We start from the raw sequence: 15662 nt of genomic DNA on the forward strand, positions 1-15662 counted from the left end.
CTTTGCCTGTAGCACGGTGATCAAAACTGAACACAATACTCCAAATAGGCCCTCTTTAACATATTGTACAACTGCAACATGATCTCCCAGTGATTATACTCAATATTTCTGCCTGATGAAGGCCAATGTACCGAAAGACTCTTTTGACCATTGTAAGGTAAAAACATCATGAGTTGGGACCGGAGAAGGAGTCACCCAGTACTAAGGAGTAACAGGATGCAGGTGTGACCTTGTACGCTCAAGATAAGTGTGGCAATAACAAGATGATGTGCAGCAGACTAACAGAGAAGGGTAGCAACAGCTTATTCATTGGACAATGTAATGGTATGATAATTTACTAAGTGCGTGTCCTGAGCTATAAAAAAAACACCACTTGCTGATATCGGGAGAATGCTCCTTCTCCAACTAACACTGTTAGTTGCAAGTGTTACAATCCGGTAATAAAGAACCTTGATTTCGACTCAGTCTGGTGTCTGACTCACTCATTCTCGAACAAAGCAGACCTAACACCATCTCAGAGCTCAGGCAATGGCACAACAGAGGCTGTCTGCAGAAAGTGGGGAGGAGCAAGGATTGATCTGGTCTTTGCTGTAACTAGGGGTCTAAATGCCAGGACTCCACTGTACAGGTGGCAGTCGGGGAACAAAAAAAAAAGTTTCTGTTTGGTTAAAATAAAATGACTTTTTGAATGGCAATCAGAAATGATCTGGTTATGCTGCTTGTGAGGGTAAACATGTTGTCAGCCATTGGGTGGGGTGGGGGTGGGGGCAGCAGAAGTGATGATGTGAAAAAAGTCCCAGGACTAAGTCCATGCAGAACTGGTAACTCTAGGTTTCAGTATCACTAGCCTCTTTTAAACTGCAGCTCCTGGGTCGCCCTCCTGCGACCCGCATGCAATTACTGGGGCAAAGTGCTGGAAGCACATTTTAAATTGCAGGGGGATCTACCCATTAAATCGCCAACCCGGTGATTGAAGGGGGATTCTGCCTCCGCAATGATGCGTCACGCACTCACTGGAAGTGCTGCCAGAGGTTCGGATGCTGGCTGCCGCGGTGACGCATGCACGCCAGCGCTGATGTCACCGGAATAAGCGGGTCGACCATTTTAATTTTCACATTGCCTGTGGCTGTGACTTGGGTGAGTTTTACCAGGTTCCCTGACTATCTATGAGGTAGGTCAGGGACCTGCTTGGATTCTAACGGGGTTGACCGGGTCAAACCATTTCTAAGTGTTGCGTAACTGGGGCGCGAACCGGGCAAATTGCCCGGTTATCCCCATTTTACACGACAGTTTGAAAGGGCCTACTGACTTGCTGGGACTTTGGAAAGTGGTACAACTGCTTTGTCCAGTCACTAGGAGCTTAAGAAGATGAGTTTTTGTCTTCAATCACAGATACTTAAGTGACCACTGGACACAGATTAGAGTGAAAAACGAAGGTCTGCAGATGCCGTATTGAAGTAAACACAATGCTGGTGAAACTCAGCAGGTCTCTCAGCGTACTTTATACAGCAAAGATAAAGGTACATAACCAATGTTTTGGACATGAGGCCTTCATCAAGGGAGGAGAGGGAGAAGTCAGAATATGGCCTTATGTACTTCCAAACCAGGATTACCGTAAATTGGAGGAGCAACACCTAATGGGCACTCTCTAACTGGATGGTATTAACATCAACTTCTCTAGTTTCTGCTCGGTCACTCCCCATTCTCCTGCTCTTTCCCATCCCTCCTTTTCTCCAGCTTACCGCCCCCTTCCTTCTCCAGTCACAGAACTATCCCCCAACCCCTTCTCTTGTGCCCACTCTCCCTTATCCACCTATGACCTCTTGCCTGGGCTCCTCCCACCTTCCCCTCCTTCCCACCATTTTATTCAGGCTCCTGCCTACGTTTTGCTCATACCCTGTGAAAGCTTCAAGCCCGAAACATCAGTCATGTATACCTTTGCTGAGTTTCTCTGGCATTGTGTTTTTCCTGAACACAGATTATACTTATTCAGCAAATTCAGTCCTGTTAAAATTGTTTGAATTGTTCAGGCGGAGAACTCAACCAGAGGCTGATACCATAAGATCAGGAGTCGGCCATCCGGCCCGTCAAGCCTGCTCCGCCATACAATAAGATCATGGCTGATCTGACCTTGGACTCAGTTCCACCTGCCCGCCTTTTCCCCATAACCCTCAATTTCCTTACTTTGCAAAAATCTGTCTGTGTCTTGAGTATATTTAGCGAAGCAGCTTCCACTGCTTCCTACTGCCTCATGTATAACAAAAAAACAAATTTCTCCCTGAAAGGTTGCATTCCCTGGAGATCTGAGCTTGCTTCCTAATTGACAGACATCAGTGACTGATGTGCCTCCTGGGCTCTTGGCGTGGCAGTGCTTTCTTAGTTCTGATGCTGTTGACCCTCTCAATGGTTTGACTTGTGTCTTTAGATGATTCTGATAGTATGTTGACTGAGATCTTACTTTTAGATAGCTGATAATAGATTCATTATTTTTCCTTGTTCTAATTGATTTCAGATTGTTGTGGCAATGAATTTTGTTTTGGTAATGTACAGATTCTGAGTTTGACATGTCGAACTGTAATTATCACTGTATTGTACTCTTTTTAGATTCAAGTTATTTGGGTTTCTTTGAAGTCAAAAGGTTGAATAAATAAAGAATTATTTCAACTTCAGATCGCATACTGCAATTCAATTTTACTGCCAGAAAAATCTCTTGGAAACCAATCACTCAATTGATCCACTGTCAGACCTTCACTAATAAAGAATGTCATTCCTGAAAGAAAAGATTATTCGAATGGCATGTTGGTAGAGCCCAAAATGGCCCACTGAAGCTTTACCAAACCAAATCAACTCCCGCATGCAGGGTTGGTGGCATGGTTAGCGCAACGGTCAGGGCAACGCCATTACAGGACTCCAGACTCTCTCCCAGGCCCTGGCCATTTGCCCATCTGAGTTCTCAATACCTCGAATGCGGATTTACCCCCCAGTCACAGCCCATCCAAGCTCCCGAAGTCTTGAACGACACAGGTACTTACCACGGTCAAAAGTACACCCCATGTAAAAGTTGACCCCCCCCCCCCAAATTTGACTCTAAAAATTGGTCCCCAAAACTCGACTATTAGACGAATAGATGTGTTAAATGTGCTGTGGCCTCCAGAGGGTAGTGGGGCCCCTGTTGAGAATGGCTGGTGTAGAGGATGGAATCAGGTGCCAGCACAGATTCAATGGCCTGAATGACCTCTGTTTGTGGCATGTTATTCTGTGGATTCAATTCTAATGTGATGGAACAACACTGATACCAATTTGCAACCCTCCTCTTTGATCCCCATCACTCCTAGATTTCCTGTCACCTTCCCCACTGTGGGATTTATAGACAGTTTTATGTTTTGGAAATGGGTTTAGGGAGAAAGAGCTGTGTGGGTGGACTAGCCTGACTGCACGCCTGCATGGCAGGTTTCCACAGTCGGATGGATTTGGGAGGTTTGGAAAGGACTGACGAATCTAGTGTACCTTATCCTTCCTCCCACTGGAGACCTGGCCCATTTCCTTTGGAGTTCTGAAACCGTGCACATAACGAGACAATGAAGTATGATTAAAACAGTAGTTCTCAAAATTTTTCTTTCCACTCACATACCACCTTAAGCAATCCCTTACTATTCACAGAACACTGATGACTTGGGGTATACTTGAGGTGGAATGTGAGTTTTTTTTTTAAATTGCCCACCCCTGCTGCAGAAGGCAGGAAACATGGCTAGATCCATCATGGGCTTTGACCTCCCATCCATTACAGACAACTGTAATATGAGGCGCTGCCCTCAGGAAAGATGCTAATACCCTAAGTGACCCCCAGCACCCTGGTCACAGCCTCTTCTCACTGCTACCTTCAGGTAGATGGTACTGAAGCCTGAAGATTAGCACCTCTTGATTCAGGGACAGTTTCATTCCAACAGCTATCAGGCTCTTGAAGCTCCCCTTGTTCCAGTAATAATGGACTGCTCTAACACTGCACAATGACCCATCTGCACTAGTGCAACTCCTTTTTTTCTTGCATTATAGCAACCATAAACATTTATTATCCATCCACCTTTTGTATTTATTATCTCTTTTGAAATTGAGTTTAATATATACTATTGTACTAGTTTATTTTCTTTACTAGGTGGCCATTCTGCTGCAGTAAGGATTGGGATGGTTATCTACATTGAACAAAGTATAGGACAATAAACTCATCATCAATGGTAACAGATGACCAGCCTTAGAATTTGTTCGGAGCTGTGTATCAGCAAACTAATCTTGGTGTCAGGTGTAAGCTAAACGAAGAGCATTCACTCTGTTTCAGGAGGTTGTGGGCTCGAGGAGAGATTCTGGAAACTTATCGTTAGGATGCTAGGGTGTCACCTGGAGAGGGCACCGGTGGGAGTGAGGGGTTTGATAGGGGTCTTTCCAAGCCTGTTCCACTAGAAGCAGTGTTTTCAAATTACATCAAATACACACAGGCATTCCATCTCATGCACGCACGCATGCACGCAGACAGGCATACGCACACTCACACGCCTACACGAAGGAACATTTCAATACCCACCCCAATGCATTTACATGCACAAACTCCCACGTAAACATAAGCAGACACACACATGCTCACACCCACGTATATACACACTCACACCACCTGCTGCGGGCCTGGAGGTTAATTACCGCACATTTTAAATGACTCTGTGGAACACCTCAACAAACTAATGATTTGGAAGCTGTCAGCAACTTGCAGGTGTTAGTGTTTACAAAGTATTGAAGCCAACAGCTGGCCTTCTGCGTGGATCCCGTTTATTACTGCTTGTTAATCATTTGCTTTATTGACCTTGTGAGTAAGACAGATGTGGAGAAATTCCAGAAATGCTTGATGAAAACTGGTCAAGTGGACATGAAGGTATTGGGAACATGGCTGGAGTCTGATATTGTAAACTCATCCACCACATTCTTCCCAGAACGGAGATCCCTGTGTATCCTCATATCGAATGGTAGAGGGAACGTGCAAGGGAATGCACGGAAAGTCTCAGTATGCTCCCCCTCCAACCCTAGACACAAGGACAGGATTCCCCTTGTTCTCACCCACCACCCCACCAGCCACCACATCCAACATGTCATCCTCCACATTTTCCACCACCTACAATATGATCCCTCCACCAGATACATCTTCCCTACTCTTCCCCTCTCCCTCCATGAATCTCTCATCCACTCCTCCCTTACCACCAATCACCCTCTTGGCACCCACCCTTGTGACCTCAGGAGATGCTCCACTTGTGCCCAGACCTCCTCTCTCACTCCCGTTTGGGGGCCGAAACAGTCCTTCCAAGAGAAGCGACACTTCACGTGAATCTGCCAAGGGACGTCTACTTAGTCATCCTGCTGGGGCCTCTTTGCCATTGGAGAGACTGGATGCAGGCTAAGCACCTTTGCTGTAATAATAGCATGCTCCCAGTGGGAATCCATTTCAGTGCTCAGCCACACCAGCATGTTTGTCCATGGTCTCCCAATTGTGACCATTGGCAAATTGGAGGAACAACACCTCATATTCTGTCCAGGCACCCTCCAACTAGGCGGCATTAACTGACCTCCAGTTTCCATTAGGCACCCACCCCCCCCCACCATCTCTCTCATTCCCCCTCTCTTTCCCCATCCCTCTGTCTCCTTTCCTCCAGCTCTGCATTCACAGACCCACCCCCTCCCCGATCAATTCTCACCTTTTCTCCCCTGCCCTCCTGCCCATGTCCAATGATCTTGACTGTTGGCCTGTGCTCCTCCCCCTGTCCCTTCTTCCCGCCTACCCCAACCTTTTTATTCAGGTTCCTGCCTGCATTGACGAAGGGCCCAGGCCCAAAAGTTGATGATATTATCTTTGCCTCCTTGGGACGCTACAGGGCCCGCTGAGCTTCTCCAACACTGTTGTACATTTAGTCTAGGTGCTGTGTTGCTGAACCCTCAAACATGGTCCATATCTGTTGGCTCCAGCCCACTTCCCTGGAACTGGAGCGATGGTGTTGTGGTGAGATTCAATAGCTCCAGGCTGGAGAGGCTGTTTCTGTGCAGTGTGATCCAGAGACTAATGCACTGTAGCCCAATTGGAAAGAGGTGGATGCTGAGTCATTTGCCAGCCCTGCTACTTCATTGAGCAAGATCACACGCGTGTGTGCCTGCTGCCTTGATAATGGTTGCATTTTCCTCCACACCTTCCCCAGACTCTAATGTCCTTGGGCCAGCTCTGAATTGCTTCCCTCTGCTTCACAGATTACAGAGAGGATGAAGACTGGACTGCCTGGTCGCCCTGCACGGTGACATGTGGCACTGGCAACCAGAAACGCACCAGGTCCTGCGGCTATGCCTGTACCGCCACTGAATCGCGGACCTGTGACCTGAAGCGATGCCCAGGTGAGCAGGCCATGGGGGGGGGGGGGGGGGGGGGGGTCAAAGGGCAGGCTTTACCGCAGGGAGCCGGTCAATGTGAAGAGGGATGGCCTATCTTCTGAGGGAGAGATGTCACTCTCTGGGTAACTGGCAGAGGAGAACTGTGCACAGGATTTAATATTTATAACGTTCACCAGCTTTGGTGCTTGAAAGGTAAATGGTTACCGCTCAGGAAGGTTCTTGTCAGTTCTTAAAGAGAAATTTGTTGTTCGCTGGACACCCATTACTGATTCCTTTTTAATCAGCCATTTCAGTGTCTTGCTGAAGAAACTTGCCCCCTCAGGGTTCTCCAGGTGATAACCTCTTTCTTTCAGGTCCTCAGGGTTCTCCAGATGATAGCCTCTTTCTTTCAGGTCACCACAGAGTTCCTTTTTGTTTCTCTTATTTCAAGTGAAACATTAGACAGTCCTCTCCTCTTGCATGAATGACAAGGGCTTTGACTAGGCTGAACTAAGAACTCACAACCTGTCTTCCAAATTGGGTTTTCCACAAGTCTGCCAGCTTGTCCTGTTCCAGTCCCAGTTGCTGCTGCTTACTGTAAAACTGTAGAACTGATCTCTCTTTCTCTCTTAGAGAGAAAGCCTGTTTTACTCTCTGCTTGTAAAACCACATGAACCTCTTAGAACAGCAAGTTCCCCCTTCAGACAGTCTGCGGCTCCGACAAGTTCTTTCATCTGTTGCCTTTTTGTAAACAACAATCCATTGGTGAAGTCTCTTGGGCACTCTCCAAAGCTTCTGCAAAGGTTCTGGGGCCAAAATTTTAAATAAGATCTATTTTAAAGTGTTTGTATGTGACCTATACTGAAAAACCCTACCACAATTTATCTCCCAAAAACATATCTATATACTGTCACAGTACAACCAGTCACATTGGACTTAATGCTAGCGATACCAAATGTTTATACTGATATCGCAACCAAGAACTACAATATGCTACCTGCCATTCCTTGTCTGTCGTGGGCATGGCTCAGATGCTCTCTACAACTACAACAATATTCAACAGTCCCGATCCCTATGTAGTCCACAGCTTATCAACGAATCCTCCGGCATTGTCCACAGCAGGGTTCACCTCAGGGCCAAAGAACAGAAAGGGAAGAGCTACTGCATGTGTTGGACTTTATAGTACAGGAAGCTGGAGGGTCCGGCTCAGGTAATCACTAGGTGATAAAGGGGCCAATGGTCAGGTGTGCACCAATGGGTGGGCAGAGTCCAACCTTGATAGGCAGGTGATGCAACGTCCAACTAGGTATCAGACGGAGAGGTCACATGACCCTCCACAATCCACATTCCCACCAGGTTCCAGATGGAGAGGTCACATGACCCTCCGCAATCCACACTACACTCACTGACAAGGTTGTTGGGTGAACATCTGATTACTGAGTCCATCAACACAGTTACATAAATAATTAAAATGTTCAGAAGTTGGGGAATGTAACTCTATTTCTGGTCCAGTTTAGAATCCATGAGGTTCTAGGATGTTGGAATTTGATTGGTTCAATGCAATGAAAACAAAATGTATTAATCGGATTGCTGCTTTCAAATTTACATTGTGTTCAGGTGGGAAATGGGTCCACTTGCTCCGATTGACAGAAGTGGGGGGTGGGGGGGGGATTTGTTGAGCCGAGCCTCTAACTGACGGTACTCTTTTCCCATAGGGATGGAAGATGATCTGAACACAACCACGGAACAAACTCTGGATGAGAAAGAAAATGGGACAGAGTTGTTTGACACAGGTGAGTGGACAGAAGCGGCAAGGTGAGGGAGATGGAAGGAACGGACCGACCCGCCCTCTTCTGCCGCCCAGTAACAGTGGGAAGCTCTGTCTACCCTGACATCCGGAACTCGCTGCTCTCTCGTCTGCCTGGGAAAGTGCAAATCCAATTTCTTGTCTAGATAAGAGGGGGCCAGGTAAAATGTCGACCTGCAACCAATTTGAATTCAACTTGAACTGTTTCCAGTGCCTCCTGTTTTTAGATTGATCACTATAAACACAAGATCAGTCCAGCCACCTAGAGGGTCTAAATTGAGGTCAATTCTCCCCATGAGCTTCCTCTCAACCAATCCCATCGAGACATTCACTGATTGATTTCTTGGTTCTTAAAATTTAAAACATTTTTAAATTGAGGCATGCAACACGGTAACGGGTTCTTTTGACCCAGGAGTCTGTGCCACCCAATTATACTCAATTAACCTTTAACCCCCATATGTTTTGAAGGGTGGGAGGAAACAAGAGCCCCTGGAGGAAACTAACGCAGACGTGGGGAGAAAGGACAAACTTCTTACTGTGACAGATTATGTTATATTTTTATATTGTATATAGATATGTTTTAAAGGAGATCAATTGTGGCAGGTTTTTTAGTGTGGGTCACATACAAACACTTCAAAACAGATCTGATTTAAAATGCAAGAGCTTGGCTCAAGCCAGACAGTCCAGGCTCCGAGTGCCTTTGCAAAAACAATTTAAAGAATGCCAGTAGTGACTTCACAAGTAGATGTCAATTGGAAATGCTGTGGAGTAATGGATTATTGTTTTGAAAGCAATAGATGAACAGACTCAGAAGATTGGGTCCGGTGCCGCAATCTGTCTGAATGAAGTTTACTGTTCTAAGAGGGTCATGTGGTTTTCTCTCTGAGAGGAGAGAGAGAGAGAGAATACAGTTCGACAGTTCAGCAGCAGCAGCTGGGACTAGAACAGGACAAGCTGGAAAGCTTGTGGAAAACCCCATTTTGGAAGATGTATCGTGAGTTCTCACTACAGCCTGGTCAAAGCCCTTGTGGTCCATAAAAGAGAAGATGGCTGGCTGTATAATGTTTCACCTGAGATAAGGGAAACAGAAAAGGAACTCTGTGGTGACTTGAAAGAAAGAGGTTATCATCTGTAAAACCCTGAGGGGGCAAGTTTCTTCAGCAAGACACTGAAGTGGCTGATTGGAAGGAATCAGTTTGCGTCCAATGAGGAACAAATTTCTCTCTGAAAACTGACAAGAACCTTCCTGAGCGGTAACCATTTACCTTTCAAATACCAAAGCCTGGTGAAATTCATAAATGTTAAATTCTTTGCACATTATAAGAATTGCCTGATACCGGTGAACTTGGAGGAGTGAGAAGTGAGATTGGACTGTGAATCAAAGAACTTTTCTGAAATTATACACATGCACTTAGAATTAGAAGGGGGTTAAGTTAGGTAAAGTTAAGTTAATAATAATAAGTTAAAATTTGATCCTTTTTTATGTTTTAAAAACAGAAAAGTAACTTTTGTTTAAGTAGCCATTTGTTTCGGTGAATTTCTATTGCTCCTGGGTTTTGGGTCCTCTGGGCCTGTAACATTACAGACGGATTTGAACCCAGGTCTCCCTTTTTGTATCGATTAGACCAGACGTATACCCTTGCTGGGGCACACTGGCACACTCAGTGAAGTTGCTGTCTCACACCACCAGATTCCCTAGTTCAATCCTGGCCATGGGTCTACTGTGTTCAGTTTGCCATACTTACGGGAAAGATGTTGTCAAGCTCAGGAAGGTAAAGAAGATTTAAGAGGATGTTGCCAGAACACAGAGGCCTGAGCAAGAGGGAGAGAATGTGCAGGCTTGGGCATTATTCCTTGGAAAGCTGGAGAATAAAGGGTGATCTCAGAGGTGTACAAAATCGTGAAAGGAATAGATCGGGTGAAGGCAGTCTTTTGGCCAGAGTAGGGGAATCGGTAACCAGCATACATAGGTTTAAGGTGAGGGGAGGGGTGGGGGAACCTAATAGGAACCTGAGGGGTAACTTTTTTATGTAGAGGGTGCTGGGTTTGGAACTGGAGGTAGTAGAGGCAGGTACTACTGCAATGTTCAAGAAACATTTTGATGGACACATTGTTAGGATGGGTTTAGAACAGAAGTGGCACATTGGAAGATTAGAAGTGGTGGATTGTACCCTGGTGATAATGCAAAAAATATTACCAAAACCCGATTTGTTAAAACAATAATCTATAACAGGAATTCAAGTAGCTTAGAGCTAGAAATGGGTTTTATTGAGAATAAATCTAAAATTTAGCAATTATTTTTAGCAATTTAAAAAAAATTATTTCGTGCGAATGCTATCTTCTTTCACATTAATCTGTTTTGAAGTTTTTTAAAAAAATGTTCAGACAAGGAAAGAAGGACTTTTGTTCTGCAGTCATTCCATAACTGTTCAATACAGGTTTGATACTTGTTTGATTGTTAGGCGCCAGGCGTCTGCACCACCAGTGTGGTGCAGGTTTCTGCCAGTCAGTTCACAATTGTCACTCGTGTGCCATGGAGTTGGGCTCTGTTTGAGACTGTTTTGAAAAAGTACAAAACTGCAAATGTCTCATAAGGCAAGTAATGTTTATCTTGTTTACTTATTAAATCAATATACCAAATAAAAATGCTAAATATGTCTACATTAACACATTTTTGCAAGAATTTACAAGAGTTGTACAGCGCAACTGAACTCATGTGTGAAACTATTGACATATGGAATGTAACAGGTTGGCCACCCTGGTTTCAAATTATATGGGACAAATACAAGCTGGTGTGGGTGGTACATTTTGGTCGGCATGGGCAAATTGAGCTGAAAATTCCGTTTCCTCACTGAACTATTCTATCTTGTCAGTGTGGAGTTTATATGTCCTCCGGGTGCTCTGGTTTCCTCCCACATCCCAAAGACAGGCAGTTCAGTGGTTTTATTGGTGGCAGAGAATTGCCCCTGGTGTGTGGGTGAGTGGTGGAATCTGGGGATAGGTGATGGGAAAGAGAGAACAAAAAATGGGATTAATGTTGGATTAGGGTAAAAGGATGCTGAAAGCCAGTGCTGACTCAATGGGCCGAAGGGCCTGTTTTCTGCCTATGGGACTCGTCACATGCCCACTTTCCTTTCTGTTTAACTTCTCCGCAACCCTCCTACTCTGACCTCTCTGCCTTCAGCCTCCTACGCTGCAGAGAAACCCAAACTTGACGAACAACACCTTTACCTTCCAATCAGCTGCACCATAATTCACAGGCCACAGCCTCTGTGATGGACTCCTCCACTCCCCATGGTTTTGGTTCTGCTGGTACTTTCACATTTAATCACCCTCTCCTGTTGTACCTTTCTCTGACTTGCCTTCCATTGCTCACGAGCCTTTGGTCCCCTCTCTTGGCCAATACCACTACTTCTCACAGCATTCTGTATCTCCCGTTCTCATCCAATAACAAAAATCTTCTTTCATTGCACCAGCACGTTGTAAATAACCATATATAACCATAAAACAATTATAGTACGGAAACAGGCCATCTCGGCCCCTCTAGTCAGCATCGATTTAAGTGACTCTCCACTAGTCCCACTTACCTGTTCCCTGTCCATAATCCTCCAATCCCCTCACATCCATCCCCTCACTTCCATATATGACAATGAACTCCTCATTCATTTTCATGTTTATTGTCAAATTATATCAGGTACAGGATTCTAACAAGTCAACTCTGACGTGCCCACAGCCATACAAACAGCTGCTGTGGGCAGGGCATGACTGAGACACTCCCATCTTCACCAAGGGGTTGTGTGTTGCTTTTAGAATGTTAAACTTTTAAACTTTTAAGTTGTTATTTATTCTTATCCATTTTAATTTTATTTATTTTCTCGATTTTTTTTTTGCCGGTTGGTTGGGTTGCCGATTGCTTGAATTACAGATACCGGGGATTTTATTATATAGAGAAACAATGAAAAGATCAATTGGTACAAAAAGGTAGCATGAGACCACTGTTGTGGGGTTCATTCAGGAGCCTGATGGCTGCAGGGAAGCCTGTTGGATGTATGATTTTGTGCTCTTGAGGCTTGAGAAGTTAACATGTCAGGGGTGTGGTGGGTCCTTGTTATGTTGGATGGTATTCCTTGGCAGGAGTGACTGTGGACGGAGAGGAGGGAGGTTTGCGCGGTGTTCTGAATTGCATTCACTGCCTTTTGCCGCTCCTTCCGATGTTGTGCAGAGCAGCTCCCCATACTGCGCTGTGATGCATCCAGCATGTCTGCTATCGATGGAACACCTGTAGAAGTTGTTGGGGGAGAGGGGGTGTTCAAAACCTCCGTAGTTTCCGAATAAAGTAGAGGCGTTGGTTTGCTTCCTTGACCTTTGGTCTAGTCACTGGAAAAGTTTATCCCCAGAAACTTGTTTCCACTTCAGCACCATCAATGAAGTCAAGGGTGTGGATTCTACTGGCTCTCCTAAGTCTAAGATCAGCTCCTTTGTCACTGACGTTGAGAGGTTACTATCTTGACACCAGGCCCTCAATCTCCTTCCTGTATTCCATCCCATTATTACTTGATATCCATTTGTTCCCCAGACCCATAGAACATAGTATATTACAGCACAAAAAAACAGGCCCTTCTAGTCTGTGCCAAACTAGTCCCACTCACCTGCCCCAGTCTACAGCCCTCCATACCCCTCCCATCCATGTACGTGTCCAATTTTTTCTTAAATGTGAAAACTGAGCCCACGTTCACCACTATCAGCTGGAAGCTCATCCCGTACTCCTACCACTTTCTGTGGTGGAGAAGTTCCCCCTAAATTTTTCCCCTTTCACCGTTAACTGATGGTTTGCACCTCATGACACACGAAAGTCTGCAGACCCCGTGGTTGAATTAAAAACACAATGCTGGAGAAACTCAGCAGGTAAAAACTTCCCACCATGATGAAGGGCTCAAGTCTGAAACATTGGTTATGCACCTTTATCTTTGCTATATAAAGTACACTGTTTGATCTTCTGAGTTTCTCATGCAATGTGTTTTTACTCAGTGTAAAAAGCCTATTTGCATTTACTCTATCTATCCCCCTCATAATATTAAATACCTCTATCAAATTTTCCCTCATTCTCCAACACTCCAGGGAATGAAGTCCTAATCTGCTTAACTCTTCCCAGTAACTCGGACCCGGAAACATCCTAGTAAATCTCTGTTTTCTTTCAATCTTATTGATATCTTTCCTGGAGCAAGGTGATCAGATACACTATACTCCAACTTTGGCCTCACCAGTGTCTAACACATTATAACCCTCCCCATTTTCACTGTGATGGTTTTCCCTCTAACCTTTCCTCATTTCTGATTGATCTGAGATGTTGGCTTCACTTCTCTCTCTTCAAATGCCAGCTGGGTCTCACTGGCACCTTGATTTCACCCTTTTTACTCTTGCCCCACAGAAGTTGACAGCTGCGAGAAATGGTTGAACTGTAAGAGTGAGTTCTTGAAAAAGTACCTCACAAAGGCCCTGATGGACCTGCCCAGCTGCCCCTGCACCTACCCTGCTGAAGCCGTGTACAGTGTTGTCAGCATCCGCGAAGACGGCAAGGGCCGATTTTTCCGCTGGCGTGACGCCAGTGGTCCCAAGGAGCGCCTGGACATCTACAAGCCCACCTCCAAGTTCTGCATCCGCTCCATGCTCTCCTTCGACAGCGCCACCCTGGCCGCCCAGCATTGTTGCTATGATGAGCAGATGAGGCTGATCACCAGGGGGAAGGGCGCGGGGGCTCCCAACCTGATCAGCACAGAGTTCTCACCCGAGCTTCACTACAAGGTGGACGTCTTACCATGGATTCTGTGTAAAGGTGACTGGAGCCGCTACAATGCTGTGCGCCCACCAAACAATGGTCTGAATTGCTCCGAAAACCCTCTGGAAGCTGACTTCCTCACTCAGCTTAAGGAAGCAAAAGAGTATTGAGAAAAATACTATTTTTTAAAACAATGGACGTTTTCCAACCATGACAAGCCACCTCACCTCCAGAAATCTCAGTCAGCTTTTTTCTGGCAATATTGATTAGAATCAGTATCAGACTGATTCTAACATTACAAATTATATATTTATGCGTTCACCCCAAGAAAGGGACCTACTCCACATCAATGCATTGTTAACAAGATGAAGAATAATATGCTATGGGCCGTGTCACCGGTGTGTCTTGCCTGTGATTTACAGCTCTGGTATATCGTCATGAGGATTGGCCCTCACGCGCACTGTTGGTTCTCATCATCCATCTCCCTCGGTGCTCACTGGGTCAGTCCTGGCTTTCCCAGCCCTCCACTTCTCACTGGCCTTAACACTTGGGAAGACTTCCGGAGGAAAGAGGTGAGGAGTCTTCAGCCACCACTCCTGCCCACCTGCATCAACACTGCCAATACTTGTTGAACTGTTGGACACAGGTTCCAAACCATGTTTGCATGTTGTAAGGGTCCTGTGTCTAAAGGGTCTTAACCCCTTTGTTACGTAGAGGCTATATTAACATTCAATGATGTTAAACTCATGACCTCAATACCTACATTACAATAGCAACTACAATTTAGAAAAATATTTCATTGAATGTAACTTGTTTTGGGAAATTCCATTATTATCACAGGTTTATCTTTCTTTTGATGCTTCAGTTGTCATCTCCTTGGCTTCCAAAAATAACTCAGATGGTTAGGCACAGTCACCCTTTAAAAGCCGAGCTCATTAGTTTTTTTTTAATAGCGCAATAAACGCCGAGGAACAGCAGGCACGGGTTCATGATCCTCTACACCGGCCATTCTCAACCTTTTTTTGGTTATGCCCCAGCTCCCCCAGGACTTTGCTTAGAGTTCCCTGTGAAGCAGTCAAGTTTAATTGGTTTCTTCCGCATTTCTCTCCCACTGACTACGTAAAAATATACTTGTGTTGCATGAGGTGAAATGAAAACAAGGATATTATTTAAACGAGCTGTGGCCCCGGTGGGGCGGTGGTGGGGGGGGGGGGTGGGTGCAGGGAATGTGGAGAAGGTGTTGAGTCCCCGTTGAGAATGGCTGGTCTACTCTCAGCCTTTGACTTCTTGACTGGATTCAACGTCAATTCCAATGCTGACACACCTTGGTCTAACGCCAAAAGAAAGTCTGATTCCCGGAATTGGAATGCCTGGTCAACGGGGACAAAGTGAGGGAATCAATGCCCCGTTGTCACCTCTTGATCATCCATGAATCTCCCACATGGAGCCGCCGGATCTGGAATTTCCTCCCTAGTTCCCTCCATTACATGTCATATAGGGAGATGCAGCAGAGAGCCAGGGCCTCAGGTCTCTGAAACCAGACAACCATTGGCACCCATGATGTAGTTTTGTTTTTTTTTCCGCTCAAATTCACTAATTAACCTACAAACCCCAAAGATTTTTTTTGGAGGGAATCTGGGGGATTCCGCATGGGCAAGAGGCAATCGTACAAATTCCTTATAGACC

General features: G+C 45.4%; 1 protein-coding gene across 2 annotated transcripts in view; it reads left to right on the top strand.

Moving 5' to 3' along the window:
- ism2a (isthmin 2a) overlaps nucleotides 1-15162 on the top strand; it is a 36083-nt gene extending 20921 nt beyond the window's left edge. For both annotated transcript variants that reach the window (XM_069916034.1, XM_069916035.1), the window contains exons 4-6: nucleotides 6277-6417; nucleotides 8109-8186; nucleotides 13629-15162. In XM_069916034.1, the coding sequence (XP_069772135.1) occupies nucleotides 6277-6417; nucleotides 8109-8186; nucleotides 13629-14146 (737 nt within the window). In that variant the 3' untranslated portion in view covers nucleotides 14147-15162. The remainder of the gene's footprint in view (nucleotides 1-6276; nucleotides 6418-8108; nucleotides 8187-13628) is intronic.
- The last annotated feature ends 500 nt before the right edge of the window (nucleotides 15163-15662 follow it).

This window comes from Narcine bancroftii, chromosome 2 (genome assembly GCF_036971445.1).
Source record: "Narcine bancroftii isolate sNarBan1 chromosome 2, sNarBan1.hap1, whole genome shotgun sequence".
Classification (NCBI taxonomy): domain Eukaryota; kingdom Metazoa; phylum Chordata; class Chondrichthyes; order Torpediniformes; family Narcinidae; genus Narcine; species Narcine bancroftii.